Source organism: Trichosurus vulpecula, chromosome 2, assembly GCF_011100635.1.
Source record: "Trichosurus vulpecula isolate mTriVul1 chromosome 2, mTriVul1.pri, whole genome shotgun sequence".
Classification (NCBI taxonomy): domain Eukaryota; kingdom Metazoa; phylum Chordata; class Mammalia; order Diprotodontia; family Phalangeridae; genus Trichosurus; species Trichosurus vulpecula.
Genome location: NC_050574.1, coordinates 103,947,802 through 103,974,795, shown reverse-complemented (window position 1 = coordinate 103,974,795; position 26,994 = coordinate 103,947,802). Strand labels below are relative to the sequence as shown.

Genomic DNA, 26,994 nt, shown 5'->3' with positions numbered 1-26,994 from the left:
TGATACTAATATCGATGATAATAGATTATATTTTATAGAACTTAATGGCACAGAGATTTTTTTCTTCATAATTAGCTTATTTGATCCTAAAAACAACCCTGTGAAATAATTAATAATTTATTTATTTTGGTCTAACCTTGTAATGCCTTTGCATACTGGCATTTCTTTTAAGGAAATTTACTAAGACAAATAAACAACACTTTTGCAATCTAACATCTTTGAGAAATGCTTGGGGCACTGAGAAATTGAACTGCTTGCCCAGGGTCACATAACCAGTATGTGTATTCCAGAAACAATGACAATATTGATTTGAACACTATATTCAGAATAAAGTTGGGGTGGGGTGTATGCATACCAAGCCAGACAGATGGCAAGATGGCCCCAGTAGATAGTCAGATGGGAAGTGATGCATGGGCCAGTCTAGAATGGGCTAGATAGAGTGGTCTAGGTGTATTTACACTCACTCATCAACTAAGCTCTAAAACCTTCAAAACGAATGAATTAATTCCCCTAGGGACCAGGACGTGATTTCTAGAAATCTGGTTCAGAAATCTGGTGATTTTCCAGATAGAGCCAAGTAGTGTAGTGGAAAGTTGGAAGTCAAGATGGACCTGGTAAAGAGATGTATAAAGTATTTTCCTTACTCTAACTTGGAGTCTGCACTGGAAGTTAAGATCTTATGTATTACACTAAATTTTAGAGATGAAGTTATTGAGACACAGAGATGTAAAATGACTTATATAATGGTTCCACAGCCAGTCTATGTTATAGCAAGGGCTTCTGATGCACAAATGAAACAGATAATTGATTTAGAGTTGAAAGGACATTGTTGTTTTTGTTCATTCATTCAGTCATGTCTGACTCTACATGACCCCGTGGACTTTGCTGTCCATGGGGTTTTCTTGGCAAAGATACTACAGTAGTTTGCCATTTCCTTCTCGTTTTACAGATGAGGAAACTAAGTCAAATAGGGATAAGTGACCTGCCCAGGGTCACACAGCTAGTAAGTGTCTGAGGCCAGATTTGACCTCATGTTCTCCTCACTCCAGGCTCCGTGCTCTATCAATTGTACCACTGAGCTGCCCAGCCTATCAGAAGCCATCTAATCCAAGCCCTTCATTTTCCAGAGGAGGAAACTGATGCCAAGAGAAGTCATGACTTGTTCTAAATCATCCGGTTTATAAGTAGCAGAGCAGGAACTTAAATCTAGTTCTCCTTATAGGCAGTGAAGTAACATAATGGATGGGACAGTGGACCTAGACTCAGGGAGACCTGAGTTCAAGCTTGGTCTAAGATACTACCTTTGTGAACCTAGGCAAGTCACTTAACTTCAGTCTGCTTCTATTTTCTCAAATATAAAATGAAGATAGTAATAGTAGCTGCCTCCCAGGGTTGTGGTGAAGAGCAAATGGGAAAATATTGTAAAGTGCTTAGCACAGTGCCTGGCACATAGTAGGTACTTAATAAATGCTTATTCCCTTCCCTCCTTCTGCTTTCAAGCCCAATTCTCTTTCCACTACACTGTGAGATCACTTCCTCAAAGGTCTTTTTGGGACTATGAAAAGTTCAAGCTCTCAGCCTTGCATTTGGCAATTAAAATGTGTGGATGACTTTTCTCTCTCAAGTGCACACAGCAATCAAGGGAAAGAGGAGTACATTCAAGTTCTTACTTGAAAATTGTCCCAAATAATTTTTGGTCACATGACAAATGTCAGCACCTCACAGAGCAGAGTCATTACATTTATGCAAGGGAAAAAAGCAAAACCTCTCTATATATCTATGGGGAAAAGCATGTATTTTGTGAAGGCTTCCAGATCTGCTCCACTTAGTATGTCAAATACTGAGACTTGTAAGTTCTCTAGTCTTCCTTTATTCCCCAAAATACTCCTTGGTCATGGTGAGGTTGAAAACAGAAACAAACAAAATCTTCTTGTTAGCTAACCCCTTTGAGAAAGATTGAAGCATCATGGGACATACATAGGATCTAGAGGCAGAAGTCCTGAGTTTAAGTTCGCAGTCAATCTTTTGACTATGGCCAAGGTTCTTAGGCTCAATTTTCTACTCTAAAAATATGGGTAATATTGTATCATCTGCCTCATAGTACTGTGGTAGATTTTTAAAAGGAGAGGGGCAGTGCTTTATAAATGTAAGCTATTGTTATTTTGACATAGAAAACCTTGAAAATGCTCAGAATCATTTCCAAGTAGTAATTAAAACACATAGAAATAAAAATTAGAGACAATATGATACAATGGAGATAGAACATTGGCTCAGAAGTCTAAGGACATTGGACATGAATATAGTTCTAGGCCCAGAGCATAGAAGATCTGAATTAATCTGCCTCAAATACTTACTAATTGTTTTGCCCTGGGCAAATTACTTAACCTCTGTCTGCCTCAGTTTCCTCAACTGTAAAATGAGGACAATAGCACTTGTCTCAAAAGACTATTGTGAGGATCAAATGAGATAACATTTAAAGTGCTTTGCAAAAGTTTGTATGAATGCTAGCTTCTGTTTAAAACTGTTATCATCATCATCTGAGCTCTACTAATATGTCCTTGGATAAGTCACTGAACCTCTTTTGGCTGTAATTTTCCCATCTGTCAATTGAGGGGATTGAATTAGACGATCTTGAAGGTGCTTTGCAATTCTGAATGTATGAGCCTAAATGTTTAAGGTCTAATTATATAGGAAGTAGTCCATACTCCAGAGCTACTACCCCAATTCCCACTGGCACTGAAGAGTCAGGTCCCCAGAGTATGACTACTATGTCCCCTCAAAACTCTAGGGTTGAAAGATAGGATTTGTGGGAATTGTGTGGACCAAACTGACTCCATCTTGTGACCCAACTTTGGATATAGCTCAGTTCCCTTTCTGTTTGATTATGGGTCTAGTTAGATTTCTGTCTTGTGAAAAATCTTTATTTATTTATGGGAATTATAAGAAAACTTTATTGCATTGTGTGAACCTAGCCCTACCTGGCTGTAAAACTGGACCACCCTACCTGCTATTTCAAGACCCTTAACTATGGACCTAGGTTATGCTGACCAGAGACCCAGTTAGATCTGAAGATCGATGAGAAGACTTTTCTCACGATTATATATTTCAAGCAACCCATATGTCTTCTCTGAAAATTAGATCCATACTGGTCAATCAGTGACTGTTTCCTTGTTCCTTTAATTGAATGCAGACACTTGGGGGCAGTGGGACATCTCTTTTTCTGATTTTAGTGAATTATACCTGTTTGCTATTCCCCTCCCAACTTAAAAACCTTGTAATCTTCCCTGAAATTAAAAATCAGATTACCTACTCTTGTATCTTGGTTTATATCCTGTTCATTTTTTTTAATTCATGAAATTCTATCTCCCCATTTATTTGAGGTCCAGTGCCAAGTGGAAGAGGCCTGGTCCCAATTTTTTATGCAATTGGCATGCATTACTTAATAAGTCAATATTCTCAGAAGCTCAAACCTTGGTTTCCTTGGTTATTTCATATTTCACTCATCACATTTCTAATGCTATAGTTCATAAGCCCTCACCTGGGTGATTGCCATCATGACTTTTTGTTAATATCAATTAGCCAGCCAGACTTGGTTAAATTTTAAAAAGGGGTATTTTGTAAGTTACTTTGGTAAGAAAACTTCATACAATATTTCCCCTCTACTCCCATATCTGTGATATACTCTTCTGCTAACGCTCACAGGACTAAATATATAGGTGGCAAAGGAGTAACTCAGGTCTCCTGGAAATTCTTTTTTTGGCATACTCAGGATGTTACACTTAGGTAGGCTTAGTATTGCTTTTCTGCAGGGCTCTTTGTAGAGCCTTGAATCTGCAACCAGTTTGTCCTTAGATTCTAATACAAGTATTCCCATAAGCTATTACTGAGAAGATGGAAGTTCAATTTTTTTTGACACTTCCAAGTTTGGAAGGCCCATCTCTGGCTAAGGTAGTAGGAGGGAGAGAGACCTAGACTCAAGATGCTATTGTCTCCCTTCTTAGGGATCTCTTGGTTCAACTTTTACTTAAAATTATCTAAGTCCAACTAGCACAATGGTTTTATACAGGCCTTAGAAGACCTGACCATATTGTACCTAAGGGGATGTCTAGAACTTGTTCAAACACAGTAAAAAATCAAACGTGTGTTCAACAGATAAATGAAGGTTCTCACTGACAACACTAAATTTAAATTGTTTGGGATGATTTAATTTATTTATTCAATGGACTCCTTCAACCTTTATTTTTTATACTTCATAATTATTTGACTAACTTTCACTTTTCTGTGTAGAAGGAAGACATAGAGTTATAGAGAATATATATGTATCAAGTATAGACGAGGGTAGCAGTCTGGGTCCTTGCATATAAACAGTGAGGACTTATAGGACATGTGGTCACTAACCATGCCAATTCCACCCATAATGTTATGACCCTCTTACATCCTGGAATCTTACCTAGAAGTATGAATCATTCAGTTTTACTTACTTGGCCACCCTCTTTCCATGGCCTTCCCTTTGTGTTCCTGTATTTATCTACCTTCTCTCAAAGTCATAATTCACATGTAGAGTTCAATAAGATTATTAATTTCACAGTAAAGGCTGGACCATTAATTGCATGTAACCTAGGCTACAAATTCCATTAAATTCCTGGATCAAACTTCTCATAAGGCATAAATCCCATTTTTGGCCAGATTCCATCTCCCCTTTACCTAAGTGTTTCAGCCTTATTATGAAGGCAAGAGGCAATACTAATACAAAGTTAAGTACCTTATAATAGACCTTCCATTTACCCATAAAATTATTTATTTTGTGGTATAACATTATTTAGGGGCAGCAAGGAGGAGCAGTAGATAGAGCACCTGGCCTGGAGTCAGGAAGATCTGAGTTCAAATTTGATCTCAGACACTTACTAGCTATGTAATCCTGGGCAAGTCACTTAACCTGTATTTGCCTCAGTTTCCTCATCTGTAAAATAAGGATCATAATAGCACCTACCTCTTAGGGTTGCTGTGAGGATCAAATGAGATAATTGTAAAATACTTAGCACAGCGTCTGGAATGTAGCAAGCATTATGTAAATGCTAGTTATTATTACTACATCATGATGATGTCACTACTTCACAGATTAAAAAATTAGGTTGCACCATGTCCTGTGGAGTCCAATTTAAGACCTTATGTCATAAAAAGTAGAGAGCCAACCAAGAGATAAGCACCCTCTGCATCAAATATTTTGCCTACCAGCTCAAAATAATATCTTTGCATGAAAAAAGAGAAATGTAATCTCTAGGGCATTGGGACTTTATTTCATGTCATGAATTATTTATTTTAGGAGAGATGGAAGGTCTATTATAACACGTTCGACTTCTAGTTAGTTCTGTTGAATGTCCCATGCTACAACTGGAAGACAGAAGAAAGGGTCACAAAGCAATTACTTCCTCATCATATAAGAGAACACTGTGATCCTTATGGTTGCAGCTGCATGGGTAAATAGGAACATGGGTTTGCTTTTATGGGGTATTCCCAGGAACTCTATGCCACTAGAATCCCAGAACTCTGATTTAGTGTCTGTTTGTGCCACTGTCCTTGTAAACCTAGCACTGAAACAGGGCATGTGATATTAAAATGCCTCAGAGGCTAATACCGAAAAGCATGTTGCAAAACTAACTCTTTCAGTGTCAAGAGGGATCATGTGCCTCAGCCACCATCTTGTTTCTCTTGGTCTTTGTCTTTTTCCCCTTCCCTTTGTCTTTTCACATTCTGATGTCATTTCTGTCTCTTTTCTCTGCCATCAACTTGAGCTCCCATTGATTGTGTCCCTTCAAATTTAGACCAGTGACTAACACCCTACTTCCATTTGGCAACTTAATGGATTATATTTTGCTTCAAAGGTATAATAATAAGAAACATACAAATATTTACTCCAATACCATGGTGACATAATTCTCTTCTTACTTTAGTCTCTGAAGAGAAGGACATTAGGCTCACAGTTTAGCTCAGCACCTACACAGTATTAATCTCATTAAGTTCATGTCCAAAGCCCAATTTAGGACTCTATTCTGCTGGGCTAGAGTTTAGGACGACTTGATGTTTAGGGTCTTGCTGCTAGGTTGGCTGTATAAAGCCACCTGATTTTACCTAGATTATAGGCCTGTATATCTGTGGTTCCCACTCCTATGCAAGATAGGAAACTCTACTCTGCACTTACATTGGAAAAGAATGAATTAAAAGTCCAAAGTGTGTGTGTGTGTGTGTGTGTGTGTGTGTGTGTGTGTATACACACACAAATATACATATATAATATATGTATGTTATGTATATATGAGTGTATGTGTATAAGTGTATACGTGGAACTCTCAGCCTTATCCTATTTTGTGAATTAAGGAGTCACTTACTTTTTTAAAATAATTTATTATTTTCCAATTAGATGTACAAACAATTTAAACACATATATGTGTATATAAACACATATATACATGCACACACAAATATATATACACAAATATACACATATATAGATGTACATATACATTCACACACACACACACACACACACACACACACACACATATATATATATATATGAAATTTGGAGTTCCAAGTTCTCTCTTCCCCTCCCTCTTCCCTCATTGAGAAGGCAAGCAATTTGATATGTTATTCATGTACAGTGATGCAAAGCATATTTTCACATTAGTCGTGTTGTGAAAGAAAACAGACAACCCCACCGCTGCCAAAAAAAAGAAAGTTTATAAAAATGTATACTTCTATCTGCTTTCAGACTCCAGCAGTTCTTTCTCTGTAGGTGGGTAAAATTTTTCATCATAAGTCCTTCAAAATTGTTTGGACCATTGTATTGCTGAGAATAGCATTTATTCACAGTTGGTGAATACAATATTGTTGTTACTGTGTAAATTATTCTGGTTCTGTTTACTTCATTTCGGATCAGTTCATATAAGTTTTTTTCCCAGGATTTTCTGAAATCATGCTGCTCATTTTTTGTTATAGCACAGTAGTGTTGAATTACAATTACATACCACATGTTATTCAATCATTCCCCAATTGATGGACATCCCCCCAATTTCCAGTTCTTGGCCACAAAAACGCTGCTATAAATATTTTTGTACATACAGGTCCTTTTAAAAAATCTCTTTGGGATACATACCTAGAAGAGGTATTGTTGGGTCAAAACATATGCATGGTTTTATAGCCTTTTAGGCATAGTTCCAAATTATTCTCTAGAATAGTCGGATCGGTTTACAAATCCCCCAAAATACTTTAGTGTCACAATTTTCCCACACCCCCTCCAACACTTGTCATCTTACTATTTTGTCATATTAGCCAATTTGATAAATGTGAGATGGGACCTTAGTGGTTTTAATTCGTGTTTCTCTAATCAATAGTGCTTTAGAGCATTTTCACATGAATATAGATATCTTTGATTTCTTTGTGTGAAAATCCTCTGTTCATATCCTTTTACCTTTTATCAAGTAGAGAATGACTTGTATTCTTAAAAATTTTAATTAATTCTCTAAATGATTGAGAAAGAAGACCTTCATCAGGGAAAAATTCAGTCATGATTACTGTGTATTTCCCTCCATCCTCCTTTTCCCCTATTTATCTTGCTCTCTCCTTTCACCCTGTCTGTTTTGCTTCTGACCACTGCCTTCCCCAATCTATCCTCCCTTTTATATGCCCCTCCTTTCTTTTATCCCCTTTCTGTTCTATTTCCCTATAGGGTAAGATAGATTTCAATGTCTAGCTGAATATGTGTTAGTCCATCTTTGAGCCAATGGTGATGATTAGGTTCAATAGTTGTCTGTCACCTCCCACCATCTTCCCTGACCACTATAAAAGCACCTCTTTTACATGAGATAATTTACCGCACTGTACCTCTGTAAAGTCTAGAATTCTCCTGGCTGGGAAACCCTGTAGCTCCCCCATAACTGAGGGGAGTTCTTTTGATAGCAAAAGAAAAAGTCAAGTAGCTCCAGATTGATTATAGGTAGGAGTTTAATCAATCATTATGAAGACTTACAAACAGGGGCAATTTTCAGCCTGGGGCAGCAGCCAGATAGTTTAGTGGATCCCTACAAAAGAACACCAAGATCTCTGTAGAAATTAAAGAAAACAGACAAAAGGGAGAAGGAGCTAGAGAGTACATCACTACTGAGTGGTGGATATTTTTGGTTTTCTTCTTAGCAATGATTATCGTGTTAAGCCAATGTTATGCCCAAACATAAGTTTGTGTATTGATCATCTACCTGTTACATGTGAGTTACAATATTCTCGTTATGGCTTTCATAGGTCATAGTAACTAAATTTTGACTTAGTCTCTAAATTATGGTTCAGTATCTGTATCAGGAGGGCAGAGTTTATAATCTCAAAGAAGATCATAAACATGTCTGAAAGGTTCGGAATCGCCGGATAGAAGAAACTCTCAAAGTAGAAGGCAGAAGAATCAAAACATTTATTTAGGCTCCACAGTAACCAACCCATGAACCAGAAGCCCCATTTTGATATGTTGGTCATAATCTTCCAGGCCCAATAAGTACGCCTTGAAAGAGTAACCAGGAGGCTACAGAGAAACATGATTGCGTAAAGCAAAATCATGTTTCCCCCTTGATGGTAATAAGATTACCCACTGGACTGAAGTCTTTGTTCAGCTTCCTCCCGTAGATCAGCTCTGCTGCTGGCAGCTCCTGCCTCAGCTGTGTCTGTTTCTGAAACTGAAGCTGCAACTGAAACTGACGATGTAACGGTCGTAACTGCCTCTGTAACGGTCGTTGTAACTGTCGCTGGCTCAAACCGGAAAAGGAAAGAGAAGGAGAGAGAATCTTCCAGCTGTCCTCTCCCCTCTTATAGGGTCTCTGACATCATCAAGCTCCGCCCAAATGACCAGGGCCGATTGGTTCTTGAGTTGGCCCCTCCCCCTAGGGTAGACCAGGTTCTGGAGCTAACACCTCCCCTCAGCCAGCCCCATGACTCCCCACACAGGAAGCCGTCTGCCTCCCGGCATGCTCCCCGGGCCTCCTGCCCCGGAAGAGCAAGCCACAGTGTCCAGAGGCTCAATGAGGCAAGCTGAGCCATTCAAAGAAAACAAAAGCCATTATGGCTACACTCCACCCCTATGTTATAGGATACATAATCTAATCAGCCATGTATCCTAGAACATACATTGTGACCCAATTACAAAGGAAACTAAAACATATCATTCATTATAAAGCAAAACATATCATTTGGTGACATTCCTAAATATTGGTTTACGATTCAAATGTGATCCACCCCTAGGTCCCAGCAAGATAATCTCTTCAATCAATCATCCCCAAAATAATTATTAATAATTCAAATGTCCACCCCTAAATCCTTGTATCCATTACATAGGATCAATAATATCATAACAATAAAACAACACAGCAAGGATAACACAAAATAAGTAAACAGAACACTATCATCATTTCCACCCCCCCCCTTGAACGATTAGGGCTCAAAATCTTGGGGTGAGGGGTGAAGGTCTCATTTTCCATAGCTTCTTCATGCTGAAATTGGATGTAGAGATGGCCCTGCCCCCAAAAAGTCCCATTCCAGAGGTCATTTCTTTAACGAGCTGGCAGGAATTCCAAGAATGCTACATGCTTAGGCAGTCACCGGAAAGTGCAGGGTGCTTAAGCCTGAAGGAAACAAAACTAGCAACAAGGTTAGCCAAAACAAAGGACAAAAAGAATAGACAAGTATGGACTATAATTCTTCAAATAAAATCATCTCAAGTTTGGTTGAGATTTCAGTTATGCAAAGATCCAACATCAGAGCCAAACTCAGGTGGGAAATGTTTCTTTTCAAAAGGAACATAATGAGGAAGCCAAGAGGATCCCACCCTAGATATAGACTAAGATTGTCCTCCCAGCCTTTCCCCAAATGTACAAGTTTTCATCCGTTGATCACACAAGGTCACCTTCACTCTGAGTGGCTTGTGGGCTTGCAGGAGCAGTTCTTATTTCCCTATTTCTCGTGTTATCAAGTCCTCTATACATTCTGTATAATTCATTGGTTGGAATTCCATCTATCATTTCAAAACCTACCCCTGCTCTCAATAAAGTAGTAAACATTTCTTTCCTTGTTACTCTCCTTTGGCGCCAAGTTTGCTGGTTATTCACTCTTCTCTCTCGAGGAGATCTATCCCTTCCCCAGTCACCTAAGTCATATAACTGTAAAATCTTATTTATCACTGTTGTAAGACGGCTCCCTACTTCTCCAAGCAATAAATTCAAAATTAGTTGTTTATAAGCAGGGGGAGCTGTCCTAATTATTAAATTCCTATGAGACAGTCCCATTGGATCATTGTAATATTTGTCTGCAGTTCCTATCATAATGGCAGTCTTCATTACCTCCTCCTTTAGTCTCATGATACAATCTCTAAGTGAATACCAGGGTCTGTGCTCAGTGGGCCACATAGAATCAGTATCATATCTCTTATTGCATCCCACAGCGGCTAATGCCAACAGAGTAGTCTTGCTATCACCATCTCCTTGCTGATGATGTTCCCTAAAAGCTTGTTGAACTAGAGGATCATGGCTGATACCTATGAATCTCATGCAGTCTGTCCCATCTACTGATATTCCACCGGCCCCTTGATCACTGAGTCTTACCATCCAAGATATCAATGGTTCTCCTATTCTTTGGCTGAATCTACTCAAAATATCTGTGACCTCTTGCGGTGAGAAATCTTCCTGAATTTCCCTTGTAACTGAATCTTCACCTCGGGTTTCTGTCTTCCTCCTTTGTATGGGTCGAGCCCTTGTCTGATCATTTAACCATCTCCTATTCTCTGTGTGAGGCACATCCTGAACCCCAGTAGTGTTTTGTGCCTCAGCCGGCTCTTTCTGGGCTGGGTTGAAATGCACTCTGGGCTTTTTTGGTCTCCTGTTGCTCTTAGCCACATTAATAGAAAAGTTCTCATTTGAGTCAGTTTGGTCTTCTGCTATCTGAGATTTCCCTTCTTCCTGTGGGGTAGGAGTGCCCCCATGTCTTTCACTTAATCTCAATCTTTCGTATACTAGCCGGTAGGCTGATAACACTATCCAGCTTTGCCTAGATAGTGATGCCCCTGACTGAATCCCAACTTCTCGTAAACACTTTTCTAAATCCCTAGGATCTCCTCTCCGTAGCCTTGGTTCCCAGTTTTCACAGGGTCCAGCTTTTTTAGCCAATTCTTTTGCTAGGGAGGAATAAAATGGATCCTCCCATCCTGGGATATTTATCTCTTCCTCTGGAATTGTTCTGCTTCTAAATAGAGATCTTATACCTAGCGATCCTGTTCGTGACGCCAAATGTATCAGGAGGGCCGAGTTTATAATCTCAAAGAAGATCATAAACATGTCTGAAAGGTTCGGGATCGCCGGATAGAAGAAACTCTCAAAGTAGAAGGCAGAAGAATCAAAACATTTATTTAGGCTCCACAGTAACCAACCCATGAACCAGAAGCCCCATTTTGATATGTTGGTCATAATCTTCCAGGCCCAATAAGTACGCCTTGAAAGAGTAACCAGGAGGCTACAGAGAAACATGATTGCGTAAAGCAAAATCATGTTTCCCCCTTGATGGTAATAAGATTACCCACTGGACTGAAGTCTTTGTTCAGCTTCCTCCCGTAGATCAGCTCTGCTGCTGGCAGCTCCTGCCTCAGCTGTGTCTGTTTCTGAAACTGAAGCTGCAACTGAAACTGACGATGTAACGGTCGTAACTGCCTCTGTAACGGTCGTTGTAACTGTCGCTGGCTCAAACCGGAAAAGGAAAGAGAAGGAGAGAGAATCTTCCAGCTGTCCTCTCCCCTCTTATAGGGTCTCTGACATCATCAAGCTCCGCCCAAATGACCAGGGCCGATTGGTTCTTGAGTTGGCCCCTCCCCCTAGGGTAGACCAGGTTCTGGAGCTAACACCTCCCCTCAGCCAGCCCCATGACTCCCCACACAGGAAGCCGTCTGCCTCCCGGCATGCTCCCCGGGCCTCCTGCCCCGGAAGAGCAAGCCACAGTGTCCAGAGGCTCAATGAGGCAAGCTGAGCCATTCAAAGAAAACAAAAGCCATTATGGCTACAGTATCTAAGTTATGATTTTACCATGTTCAAGTTTCTACCTTTCACATAGTTTAAGTTTTTATGACTTTTCACTTATTATTATATTTTATGGCTTTTCCTCAATCAGGACCCCACGCCCTCCACCCCCCTTCTCCTAGTACCCTCCTCTTTCTCACTCCTTAATTTTATTTTTTAGATATCATCTAAGGAGTTACTTTTACCCTCTCATGAAAATACAAAAACACCAACAAGAGCATCACCACTACTGCTGAGTCAAGCTGTTTTAAAAGGTGTGGATATTTCCAACTATAAATTAACTGAAAACTAACTAGACATGTACCAGAGTCAGCCCAAACTGTTTACTGAGAGCAAAAAATTTTCAACGAGAATATTCCACCTTAGAATTCAGAAAATACTGCATATCAAGGATTGAATTATTGTTTTGTTGATTGTCTAGACCTAAGAAAGCAATAGAGAAAATTTTAATAATGCATTCTTTTTAATTTAAAAGTATGTTGGGCATAAATATAGATAGATTTCTGTAGCGACAGACAGACAGACAGACAGTCATAGATAGATAGATAGATAGATAGATAGATGGATGGATGACTTGATAGAGAGAGGGAAGATATAGATTTATTTTTCAGAGCTTGTTGTTAAATATTTATTAGAACATTATTGCCAATACAAAATGTCTTCTTAATCTCTACTTCTACCATCTTCCCAAAGAAGTTCTCCAGTATCTACCAGGTTCATGACACTATCTTAGGAGGTTTGAACATGCACTGACCACCATTATAATTGGCTGAAGCTGGATTGTGATGGGTCTTAAAAAGCAAGCTAAGTAGAACATCAGCCCTGGAGTCAGGAGTATCTGAGTTCAAATCCAGCCTCAGACACTTACTAGCTGTATGACCCTAAGCAAGTCACCTAACCCCAATTGCCTCTCCCCCTTCTTTGAAAAAGAATCAAGCTAAGGAGTCTACATTTAATCTTCGCTGTGGCTCTGTGAAGTTAAGGCCATGATGGGGAGAGGCAAACATGGAGAAGGGGGTTCCAGACATGGGATTTCATCAGTCCTTACACTGATGCCCTATTATACTACTAGTTGCCTGAAAGCCATCAAAGGTTAAATAGCTTGTTGATAATCATATAGCTAGTATATGTAAGAAAGTAGACTTGGATTCAAATCATCTTGAATCCAAGAGGGACCTTTTATCTGCCATCCTACTCTTCTGCTTTTCAGAGTCTGTATTTGATAAGTAGAGGAAATTGAGGTGCAGAGAAGTGAAGCAAATCCTTAAGCTGCAGAGTTTTTAGGAAAGCTGAGAGGGGTCTCAGAGGAATAGTAGAGTGGATCTAGTCCAGCCTCTACCTGCATTCACCTCTAGAATGTTCCCCAAGGCCACCAGTAAGTAAAAGAGCTAGGATTTAAATTGAGATCTTCTGAGACCCTGTGTCCAGTATCCTTTACCTCATACTACACAATGACCATGAATCCTAATAACTGTTCATTACAAAAGGAAAAAAAAAGTCAAGCATCTAATACAGAAAGGGACATAGGGAGGGAAAGAGAAAGTGGGAAGAAGGCTAAACAATGGCAAAGAAAATTACAGAAAGCGTCATTTTGAAATGCAAAGAAATAACACTAAAGTAGCAAGCCTTTTTTCCCTCTGCTATTAAGTGTTAAGGAGCACTGCTCTGGTTCTGCATTAGGTGGTTACTGGGGACAAATGTGAACCACATTGCATTCCACAGAATTCTCTTTGTAAAGGAAAAAAAAAGAAAATCTGTTATTTCTCTGAGCAGTTGCCATGGCTACAGTGGTTCCCATGAATGCCTGCTGAAATAGGACTTTTCCCCCCTTCTCTCTGATTCCTTCTGTGTGACACTTTTTTTTCCTGAATAACTATATTCCTTAGTCACATTTTTCTCACATCTATCATCTAAGGAACATTTTTTCCTCCTCATTTCGATCTATCATGTCAGCAACCTCCAATATCTCTCTCTCTCTCTCTCTCTCTCTGTCTCTTTCTCTCTCTCTCTCTCTCTCTCTTCACCTCACTCTCTGTAAACCCTTTATTTTTTCTCAATATTACTCTGTGTTTAATTGGCCCAAGATATGAACATATATATTTGTGCTATGTGAAACTGTCAGGAAAATATAAACAGATTATATGTATATGCATATATGTGTGTATATAAAAATGGAATACAATAGCTTTTTAAAGTTGAAATGTAATAAATAATTAAATAATGAATATTTAATTACAAATGATTATACATGTATATATTAACCAAGGCCTGTGGGTATTTTTAAATGGCTATCAAAAAGCCATTTGATTTTATTTGTATTTCACTTTAAAACTAAAGAAATCTCAATTAACTGTAGTCCATAGTCTAAAACATTCAGGTTGGACAGTGTCCTCTGGAGTTCAAATTAAGATAAAATATCATAAGAGGGGTAAAAAAGCCACATTCTACCCAAATGTTTTATGTTAATACTTTGAATTTCATTTTAAAATTAAAAGTGAAATGTGATCGCTAAGGTATTCAAGATAGTGTTTCACAGAATCATTAATTTAGAGCCAGACGGGACCTCAAAGTCAGTGTAGTTTAACCCTTTCATATTATAGCTGAAGAAACTGAGTCCCAAGGATGTTAAGTGGCTTGTCCAAGAAAAATATCAGAGGAAGTGTTTGAGTCTTGGTTCTCCAGCTGCAGAATCAGTATAAACACACACACATACATATAGTATATATATATATGTATACTATGCATATATATACCGTGTATATATATGTATATATGTATACTATGCATATATATACTGTATATATGTATACTCTGCATATACATACATACATACATATATACACTGTGGATGTATACATACTCTGTGTGTATATACTACACACACATGCACAGATATATATATATATATATAGATATACTGTGTACATATATATATACTGTGTGTATATATATACTGTGTGTGTATATATATATATACTATGTGTGTATATATACTATATATACTGTATATATATACTATATATACTGTGTGTAAATATATATACACATAAACACATATATACACGCATATAAATATATGTGTATTTATATATGTATGTGCACACATGCATATATGTATATATAAACATAGAAAGAGAGAGAGAAAGAAGGAAGAAGGAAGGAAGGAAGGAAGGAAGGAAGGAAGGAAGGAAGGAAGGAAGGAAGGAAGGAAGGAAGGAAGGAAGAAGAAAGAGAGATACAAACACACATGTAATACATAGATATACATATACATTTATCTTTATTTCGTATATATTAAGGTTCCCAGGTCAGAAATTTTTGGTTTCATACTGTTATTGTTGTTCAGTCATTTCATTTATATACAGCTCTTCGTAACCTCATTTGGGGTCTTCTAGGCAAAGACACTAGAGTGTTTGCCATTTCGTTCTTCAGTTCATTTTACAGATGAAAAAACTGAAGCAAGCAGCATTAAGTATTTTGCCCAGGTAGCACTGCTAGTAAGTGTCTGAGGCCATATTTAAACTCAGATCTTCCTGATTCCAGAACCAATGCTCTATCCACTGTACCACCTAGCTGCCCCTAAAATATGAAAAACAATTCCTAGTACATATTATTAATTAGTAAATTCTTATTCATTGAATGATTCATTATTGTATGGTAGCAATGGGTATTTTTATCAATCTCTCTCCTCCTAATACTGTAAATAATTAGCCCTCCTCAGTCAAATCAACAATCATTTATTAAGTGTTTATTATATGCCAAATACTGTGCTAAGTTCTGAGGACACAAAGAAAGGCAAAAATATAGTCTCTACTCTCAAAGAGCTCACAAGAACAAGAAACAGCAACTGTGTACATGTAATGTGTGTGTGTGTGCGTGTGTGTGTGTGCACATGAGAGGGGGAAATGGAGATGAAAGGTCCTCCTGAAGAAGTAAGATTTATACTGAGTCTTCAAGGAAGCCAGAGAAGCCAGGAGTTTCTCTATTTGAAAATACTTTGTATAGACTTGAAATTTACTTACTCATTTTCACATTGTAACCCCCCAGCAGAAAGTAAGCCCTTTGAGAGCAGGGGAACTTTTCTGTATTTGGGGAATTAAGTTGAATTAATTACTGGAAACGATTTTGACTACAGTAAACTGGGATTGGAAGAGAAGTCTAGTAAACCACTTCCAGGGCTAGAATATATAATCTGTGATTTACCATCCTGAGAGACAAGTATGTAGAGCAAAAAGCTGATCAAAGTTGTCAATTTTTAATGAATCTCAGATTATCTTTTATTGCAGTTCTACCAGTTAACCTGGAGCCACAGTAGTCCTGGAAAAAGGGACTTGAAGGGAGATCTATGGGCTAAAGCTACTCTTTCAGAAGTGGCATGAAGAAAGCCAATTGGGAGATGGCAATCATGATATTCTAGGCTTCTTGATCATAAAGTGAAATAGCTTCCAAGAGGAGAGACCCCAGATGTTAGTCTAAGGCAATAGATGAGAAGTCAGCATTACCTAACAAGGAAAGAACCAGACACAACAACATGCCAAAATTTCTTTTCAGGTAAATGAAGCAGAGTGGTAAGAGTATGGCAAAATAAGTAATAACAGAAATGACTGCTGAACTTTATCAAAAGCTTTCTCTGCATCTATTGATATAATCACATGTTTTTAATTTTTTATTATTGATGTGATAGATTATGTTAATAGTTTTTCCTATGTTATACCATCCCTGTATTCCTGGTATAAATCCCACTTCGTCATAATGTATGATCTTTGTAATATGTTTTGTTATCTTTTAGCTAGTGTTTACTTGGATTTGTGCATCCATAGTCATTAATGAAGTTTGTCTATAATTTTCTTTTTCTGTTTTTATTCTTCCTGGTTTTGGTAACAGTATCATCTTTGTTTCATAAAAAGAGTTTGGTAAAACTTCTTCTTTACCTATTTTTCCAAATAATTTTGTACTAGAGTTAGTTGATCTTTAAATATTTGATAGAATTGACTTAAAAATCCATCTGTTTTTCTTTTCTTTTTTCTTTTCATTTGTAAATCAATCCTAGTATTTTTTTTTTCTCTTCGGAAGCTCATTTATGGTCAGTTTAGTTACTTTTTTCTAAAATAGGTCTCTTTAAATATTATATTTCCTCTTCTACTAATCTGGGCAATTTTTATTTTTGTAAATACTCTCTCATTTCTCTTAAATTGTTAAATTTATTGGCATGTAATTGGCAACATAACTTCTTATAATTTCTTTAATTTTATCTTTGTTGGGAATAGATTCACTCTTTTCATTTTTAATACTAGTGAATTGGTTTTCCTCTCTCTCTTTTCTAAACAAATTAACCAATTTTTTGTCTACTTTATTTTTTTTCACAAAACCAAGTCCCACTGGAGGATGCTATTGCTTTCTATAAAAATGGGGAAGATCGAAGGGGGCAAGAGTTTAAAGGAAAAGACAATGAGCTCTGCTTTGAATATGTTGGGTTTAAGACCACTACATACATCCAGTTTGAGATGTCTTAAAGGCAATTGGAAATACAAGACTGGAAGTCAGCAGAGAGTTTGGAGCAGGATAGGTAGTTTTGAGATTCATCAGCATAGAAAGGATAATTAAATCCGTGAGAGCTGATGAGATTCTCAAGTGAAGTAGTAGAGAGAGAGAAGTGAAGAGGGCCCAGGACAGAGGCCTCAGGGACACTTACAATTAGAGGGCATGATCTGGATGAGGATGCAGCAAAGGAAATTGAGAAGGAGTGGTCAGATAGGTAGGAGGATAATCAGAAGAGAATGATGTCTTGAAAACCTAGAGAGAAGAGAATATCAAGGAACATCAGAGAGTATCAAAAGTTGTGGAGACATTAAGGAAAATGTGGATTGAAAAAAGGCCATTGGATTTGACAACTAAGACTAGAGTTCAAATCCAACCTCTGATGTTATGTACATGACCCTCAGCAAATCACTTAACCCTTATTTGCCAGCGTTTCTTCCACTGTAAAATGGGTATAATAATCTCCCAGGGTTATTAAGAGGATTAAATGAGATAGCACTTGATTTTAAAAGATACTTAGCACGGTGCCTGACTCATAGCAGGTACTATATAATTGCATTTTCCTTTCCTTCCCTTCCCCTTATCCTTATCCCTAACCCTAGCCCTCTCCTTTGACAGAACTAACTAAATGGATCAAATACTTTGGTGTTATACAGACACAGCCACAATTGGTTTTATCTGTTTATACAAGCAAAGTCAATAGGAATATCGAGCAACTGTGTCAGTGACTTGATCAATAGCAACTATTCTGCACATAAAGATTAGTCAAAAATTATAACCAAATTAAAAATAAATACCTGGGACAGATAGTATGAATGAATAATGCATTGGATGCTGAATTAAACAGGATATCTAGATCAAGCTGGATCAGTTTTAGGAAATTGCAAATCCCATTTAATGACTAAAATTTTCTCCCAGAAACAAGATCCATCATCTTTTTTAATACCTACAATATATTGGCATTGCTCTATGACTGCAAGACATGGAACACAAGGTTCCCTGAAGTTTTGAAAACAGAGGGCAATGAAGAGCATGTGAGGCATATGAACAACCTCCCGCATTTAACTAATCAAGAACTTTGAAGAACAGGAATAAAATATGTCATCAGGGAAATATATGATAGGAAAAGGAGATGGGCTGCTCATATGATGTAGATGAGGTATGATAGGTAGATAGTCCAAGTACTCCAGCAGTATCCTTATGATATCAAAAGGAAGTAAAGAACAGATTTTCAGCATGTTGAGTAAAAGTACGGGAGAACATGAACAAGCATAGAATTAGATGGGCAGATACGGATGGGTTGACCTCCATCATTGAAGGGAATACCAATATTAATCAGATTAGGTATTAATTTGAATCTTTAAAAAAACAACAATAATAGTAAGGCAATGCTCCTCTGCCTCTAGAGAAATCTCCAAAGGCCTGTGACTTTGCTTCTCTCACCTCCCTTTAGGAGCTCCTCAAAGAACATTCCAGGCTAGTTTGCATCATCACATGATCCCAGAGATAGATGGGAGATAAAAAGAGAAATGGAAAGACAGTGGAAATGACTCTCCAAACCCCAAAAGCCTTAGTAAGTAAGGGCAAAGCACTTTGATGCCAAGTCTTGTGAGATAGAGCAAATCTTATCACCATTTTACAGCAGAAGAAATTGAGTATCACAGGGGTTAAGTGACTTGGTCACACTTACACAATCAGTAAGATAGACAGAGCTGATATTCAGACCCAGATCTTCTCTGTCCAATTCCAGCAGTTTATCCACTAAAATGCATTAGTCACCTCATTAAAAACAGCCAAATTTTTAAGAGCAGAAAAATATATAAACTTGCCCATACCAATGCATGACATTGCTTAGGACAGAGGGGCAGAGAACCTGTGGCCTCAAGGCCACATGTAGCCCTCTACTCCTCAAGTGTGGCCTTTTGACTGAATGCAAACTTTGCAGAAAAGATCCCCAAAGGATTTGTTCTGTGAAGTTTAGATTCTATTAAAGAAAGAATTTATTCTGTGAAGTGTGGATTCAGCAAAAGGGCTGCAGTTTCTAGGCTCATGTAAGTTAGATATTATAGCATTGTATCTAAAACATAAATTGATTTTTTAATAGGCAAATCATAGAATTGTTAGAGTTTGAGGGGCCTTGAGACTTTTTCAGGTCTATCCTGAAGATGAGGAAACTCAGGCTCAGAAAAGAGAAGTGACTGGCCCAAACAAAAGAAGGACCAGGACTAAGTTCTCAATTTTCACTCTAATGGTCTACTACTCATACCTAAGGACATGACAAATAGAAAAGAAAATGTAGCATTAACCTAGGCATTATTATTTCTCATTCAAATCTTAATGAACTGTACTTTATGGTTTCACATATAACATTCTTTTTTAAATTCTACTTTCTATATAGAAATAGTCATTTTTGTCTATAATAATTAAGTTCATATTTTTTTAAAAAAATAAAAACTTGTGGAATTACACTTTGAAATGAATGTCCACATACAGTGTAGAAATATATGTAAAAACCCTCCACAGAAGTCACAACCCAAAGAAGGCATTAACTGCATTCTGCATAAGTAAGATTTTTGGAACATTCAGTAATTTCTTCAATGCAATAAATTATACCTTAGTGAACAGAAAAGGCTAATGGGCCTTTGCTAAGTGGTTCACCTCTCAACCAGGAGAAATTCAGGCACTAGGATATAAGGTTCATGACATTTTTCTCTTGGTTTAATTCAGATTGTTTGCTGCCATGTGGGCTCCCTTTTTTCTTTTGGTACAGGCTCTCTACCTACCTCCACCCATCCTTCCCATCCAAACTCTCATCAGTCATAAGAACAGCATTTGCTTTCTTGACCCCAAAGTGCAGAACTAGAAGTGATGAATGGATGGAAAAAAGGGTAGAGGAAGAGAGAGAAAGAGACAGAAAGAGAGGGAGAGAGACGGAGAGAGAGAGAGAGAGAGAGAGAGAGAGAGAGAGAGATTAAATTACATGTGTGTGTAAACTATATATATAAACTAGGTGTACATATATTATATATATAAATATATAAAACTTTGCAAACTCTAAAACATCATATAAACATAAGCTACTACGACTACTGCTACTACTACTACACATCAATATTTTGGGAGTTATAATTTCTTTGGCTCAGTATAGGTATATAGTGCATCTACCTTTCTACTAATGCAGATCACAGAAAATCCACACTATAACAGATGATTTGTGAATTTCCGTTTCTGAAAAATTCATCACCTGGTAAACAAACATCTAGTGATTAGCTTTTGTGAACTTAGTTTAGTTGACCAATAGACATTCGGTTCATCACTCAATCCACCGTTCCAGTTTAGTGTGGCCTGCCACCAATTTACACTCTATTGGCTTCACCTTTGGGGGCCCAGGTTCTCCTTTCATGCCAAGATGTGACTTTGAAAGAGAAATTTCATTTCTCTTTACTTCACTTAAGAGAGATGGAGAAAATTAATGTTTTAAAAAATCCATGAAAAGTACAGTACCCTTCTCCAAATAATTAACAATATTTATTTTCATTTCATTTCATTTCATTTTTTACTTAAGAAGACTTAAGAAGATAAATAAATATAGGGTGTTAGAAGCAATGAATGCTTTCATCCACGATTTTAATTAAGGTGCCTGGGGAAAAATCAGTTTGGACATCTATTTTAGAAAGATTTCAGGTTCTAAAGGGGAAGAAAGGTTATATAATGTTTCTCAAAGTTTTGGCACAGCAAACATATCAGCCTTAAAATTATGATACAGTCATTATTCTCATTGTAAAGTTGAAGTTACTGAGGCTCAAAGAAGGGAGAAACTTGCCATGGCTATACAATTAATAAATGGTGGGACTTAGCCTTCTAAAGAGTTTTTTTTTTTAGCTCCATGTTCATTTTTTTTAAAGAAGTACACTATGTCAGGTGATACATAAACACGATTTTCTACTTTGATTTACTATGTTTTACTATTCAGGTAACTGTGTTCATTTGGTAGCTGCCTAAGATTTCACAGCTTTGAAAAATTGTACTCCTAATTTTGTGAATTTCAAATAGAGATTCAGAGCTTATAGGGTACTGGGATAACAGATGATCTAAACTGGAAGGTACCTTACAATAGAGAATGTTAGAGTTATAAGGAACATTAGCACCTACAGTATAAGAACTAAAAGGAAATGAAACATAGAATGGAACAACCAGGTGGAATCAAGGAGATAATCTAAGTGATTTGCTCCCCACTATTTTCATCCCCTCCTCCCTCAAATAGATACACACACACACACACCACAAATTTATAGATCATAAAACATGCAGAGGGAGAACAAATGACTTAGCTAATGTCATAAATCAAGACAGTGACAGAGCTGCACTCATCCTAACTCTGCCTTCTATGTTAATGGTTCAGACAAATCTCTTAATCAAAAGGTATTTTGTATAGGTTATCTGCAGCCGATCAGAAGAATACAACACCCAGCAGGCCTTATGTAATGCAACAGAAGAAGGACCCCTGCTCCGTAGCCCTGGAAACCATGATCGAGTGAGGACTCCAAGACTTCCCACATCAGCTGATGTGGAATCTTGCCTAAGCCTAACTCAGTATGAAGCTGGTGCCATGGATCGAGCTGCTAATTTCAGCTTTAGAAACACACTGGAAGGTAACTCACTTCTGTTCATGTGTACATTTGTAACATTGGCTCTAGAGCTGACCAAACCAAGTAGTACTAGGCCTAGCAGGTTGTGTCCCCAGAAGACAGCTGGCTACATTTGCCCCCAAGGTTTTAAGGGGTAACCTGAAAGTTTGGGGATAATATCTCTAGTACCATAGCTTACAAGTTGTCATCATTGTGTATCCCCTATTGATGACCGGTTAATATTAATTAGCCAGCCAATTTTAATTACTTTTTAATTGCTAAGGTAATAGAGGAAGAACAGGCCCCCCTCCAAATTAGGGGCACATTCTCCCAGAAGCACATACAGAGTTCGGAGTAAAGTAGGCTCAAGTTTGGAGAACATATAACAAATTGACAGCTCCAGGAAGTCCTTTTGCTAGAATTCATTCCCCCTCCCCCTCCTTCTTGGAGCACTCATAAAGTTCCCACAGGCAGGATGTATTTCTGTGGAGCATCTTGTAGAATTAGAGCTGCCTTTGCTCATCATGTCTAGTTTTCCCTTTGTTCCTCATGAAGGTACTGCCACTAGTTTGCTGTCTTAGTGCCATGGCTGCAAAGATGACAAAAAAAGCTAACTTCTGCAATCTCTTGCGATTCACAAGGTTATTAGAGAAGACTTGGACAGGAGGTTTGTGGGGTCAGAGTTTGGAGGAGACAAAAACTCTTCTCCTTGCCTCCCCCAAAAGTGATTCCCTCTCAGGGGCTTGTTTGGAATTGCTGGCCGGACACTCAAGTACTGCATTCAAACTGCTTTGCTACTTTATACAACACTCAGTATTTTGTATAAAAAATATCCCAAGTCTCTTTAACAAGTCCTAATACCCTTACCATATATGGTCCCTCTATCTCATCCAATGGCTTTATTCCTTCCAAATTGATCGATGATATTTCTCATTTAATACAATGCTCTTGAATGAGTGTTTGATTCAATAGAGATGTTCTGACTTAAGAAGGACATAGATTCTTGTTAGTTCAGGTGCTGTGGAGGTGATTGGTTGATTGATTCAGTTAACATCACCATCAACAACAGTCTTAAGACTGGTTTAGGGGCAGCTAGGTGGTGCAGTGAGTAGAGCACCAGCCCTGGAGTCAGGAGGACCTGGGTTCAAATTCGGTCTCAGACACTTGACACACTAACTAGCTGTGTGACCTTGGGCAAGTCACTTAACCCCAATTGTCCTGCCTTCACCCCTTCAGAGAGAGAGAGAGAGAGAGAGAAAGAGAGAGAGAGAGAGAGAAGAAGAAGCATTATAAAAAAAAGACTGGTTTAAATTTTTTTTCAAACACTGGTTTAACATATTTCTTCTTGACAAGCTCTTTTTTTGCAATTTGGTGTTTTCCAGTTAATGCTGCTTTCCAGTGGGCCTCAGGAATGTATTAGGCATGTATTTTTTTCATTCAATCAAAATATTTTATCAAGGACCTAAACATCAATCAAAACACACAGGTATTGGGGAAATGATGGTGAAAAATAGCCCAGTCCTTCCTCTTAGGGAATCCATAGAGTAGTAGGGCAGATTATTATGATAAAAGGTAGAATATGATAAAGGAAACACATTATTCTAAGCAAACTTTGAATTAGGGGAAATTAGTCTCCACTGAAGGCAAAAGCAAAAACTTCAAGAAGGAGGTGATGTTTATATTGAACCTTGAAGAAAATGAGTATTATGTTTAATGAATAAGGGAAAGAGGGACCTGACTACATAGGGATAGTTATCATACTGATTTCCCTTGCCAAGGGAACAGATTTGCACAGTGTAGTAGAATGGGAGAACTGTTGGGCTTTTTCTCTATTGAAATTATTTATTTAACTCTAGCTATTAATCAGAATGCCAGTGCAGACATAAAGAACAAGGACATTCATTTTTATGAACTGCAAAAAGAAGACCTGAGCTTTTAAATTTTTTTCATACAAAAAAGGTCATTCACACAATTGGCCTTATAAGATTGATCAGCAAAACTTCTCCTTGCCTTCATTCTTCCCTATCCTCCATCATTAAACAGTTATTTCTTTGGGTGTTTACATGACTCCTTTGTCATTTTTTAAAAGTCTGGGAAAGGTTGCATATCAAATGGTAGGTGGTTAGTTACCTTGAAGTGGCTTAATTTTGATTTCATTCAATAAATATTTATCAAATGTCTATTATGTACTAGCCATTATGCCAGATGTAGAGCCTGGAGGGAAAAAAATGAGGCTTAGTCCTTGTCCTCCATATTCCTAGGCCTTTTCTCCTTTTTATTACCAAACTTTTATTTTTTATTTTTTTAAATTTATTTAACATATTTAGTTTTCAGCATTGATTTTCAAACTTTTAGAACGAATAGTAGATATTCCTTAGCAGGATATCTACCTGTCTCCTGAACACCTCTCCCTGGATATGTATAAATACCTCACACTGACATGTCTAAAACTAAATTTAGCTTTTCTCCTAAACCTGTTCCACCTTCTGACTTCCCTACTTATGTCAATTAAATTGTTATTCCTTTTTCATTCTTGTCTATGAATTCAAAATCACTTTCAACACATTTCTCTTAATTTCAAACATCCAAACAATCACTAAAAGGTTTCAGCTTTCTTTACATTTCTACCTCTTCCCATACCACCCTGTTGTTCAAGGCCTAGTTCAAATGGCACCTCCTTTCTGAGGCCTTCCTCATTCTTTGCAGTTGGAAGTGATTCTTCCAACATCTAATGTCATAGAATTTTTATACTCCTTTTATGCCGTTAGTGTAGTGTTGCTTGTGTCACATGAGTCTGTTACATGTCTAAAATCTCCTAGATGATAAACTCCTTGAGACCAGAGACTATTTTTTAACTTTCTTTGTACTACATAGTAAACATTTAATAAATGTTAAAAATGGCTTAACAGGTAATTTACCTTGGGAAGCAGTATAATCCTAAGCCATTATGACACAGGATAGGTTACTTCCAGGAAGGGAGAGAAGAAAATGGGAAATGTCATGATATTGGAGGATTAACTTGGGAAGGCAAGGCCAGGGTGAGTCTTGTAGTGAGGTAATCCATGACACCTAAGAGGTAGCATATAGCTGTGTAAATAGGTGCCAAGTATCATAGAATCTTGGAATTGAAAGAAACCTTGGTAGCTTTTCCATTTATCTCAGAAATTATTTTATATGTTTATATTTATAAGCAGCTAGGTAGTACAATGGATAGAGTGCTAGATCTAGAGATAACAAGACCTGACTTCAAATCCAGCCTTAAACACTTACAAGTTCTGTCACCCTATGCAAATCATTTAATTTTTGTTAAATTAAACCTCCTAGAGGCTCTTGTGAGGATCAAATGTGATAGTATTTGTAAAAATGCTTTGTTATTGTTATTATTAATGCTAATATCTTTGTAAGTAGTTTGTGATTATTTATCTGTGTGTGTCATTTACATGCACCACATTCTTTCCTCTCCTCTGGAATGTAAACTCCTTGTATGCTGGAGCTATTTTCATTTTTGTCTTTCTATCCCAAGGGGCCTAGATGAAATTCCAGCATGTATTAATTGCTTAATAAATGCAGGTTGAATTGGATTTAACTGAATAGAAGCTAGTCAAACATTTGGGGAAGCTAGGTGGCACAATGGATAGAGAGCTGCTCCAGGAAGTCTCCAGTTGCATGACCCTGGGCAAGTCACTTAACCCTTTGCCTCAGTTTCCTCATCTGCAAAATGAGCTGGAAAAGGAAATGTCAAACCACTCTAATATCTTTGCCAAGAAAACCCCCCAAAAGGGTCAAGAAGAAGAGGATTTGACTTAAAAAAAAGAACAACAACCAGCATTTACATGAAGCAGGCAGTCTCTACACCAACATTTCTAACATAAAAATGTCACCACATTACTGGACAGCAATACTATTGTTTATTTTATAGATGAGGAATGTGGGAAGGGCCTGGGTAGGAAACATGGGAGTATGAGAACGATACTTTGCCTCCAGTGTTTACAGTGTTGTCAAGAGTCAACTCTGCCCCCAGAGTATCTTTCAGTATCTGCTTCAGAAAGATACAGAAAATCTTTGGAGAGGTTGATGTCACTAAAATTAGTTATAATAAAGGGATAAAGTATGAGCTATTCAGTGTGGTCATACTAGCATTATAAAATCACATTTGACCTCACTGCAGTGGAACCCTTTCCTTTGTATTCTGAGCTTCATAAAAGGCCCAGAACAAATCAGGGTTGCAATAGTTTCACTAAATATTGAGGATGTATAGGAATATGTTGGGTTAAGACTTAGATTGGCTGTATATATCTACACACCACAGCAGATAGCTGGTATACTGATTGTTGAATCAATGGAAAATATTGACTCTGAGCTCTTGAGCCCACCGAGGAAGTACACCAAGAAAGGACCTTAAGGGTCCTGAAAATGACCCTGAGATCCTAACCCTTCAAAAGGCAAAATGACAACCTAAGAAGTACTGAACTTCAGAGTGGGCAGCCCCATCCTATGTCCTTCTTTGTGCCATTAAGTTGTTTGCAGATCTTGGGCCAAAAAAAAAAAGGATTATGTCTTCTCTAAGTCCAATTGGACTTTGACTCATAGTAACTTGTAGAAGTAGATGAGGTAAAAAGGAAATAATGCTGGATTTGGATTCAGATGTTAAGGTTTGACTTTTCATTTACTAGGAGATATCTTTCTTAATAAATTAAGAATCAGTCCTTCAATACCCTCAAAATTGTGTCACA

General features: G+C 37.7%; 1 protein-coding gene across 1 annotated transcript in view; it reads left to right on the top strand.

The window, feature by feature from the left end:
• TYR (tyrosinase) overlaps positions 1–26,994 on the top strand; it is a 168,594-nt gene that overhangs the window by 869 nt on the left and 140,731 nt on the right. Inside the window, exon 2 of the mRNA XM_036745994.1 lies at positions 22,069–22,285. Within this exon, the coding sequence (XP_036601889.1) occupies positions 22,069–22,285 (217 nt within the window). The remainder of the gene's footprint in view (positions 1–22,068; positions 22,286–26,994) is intronic.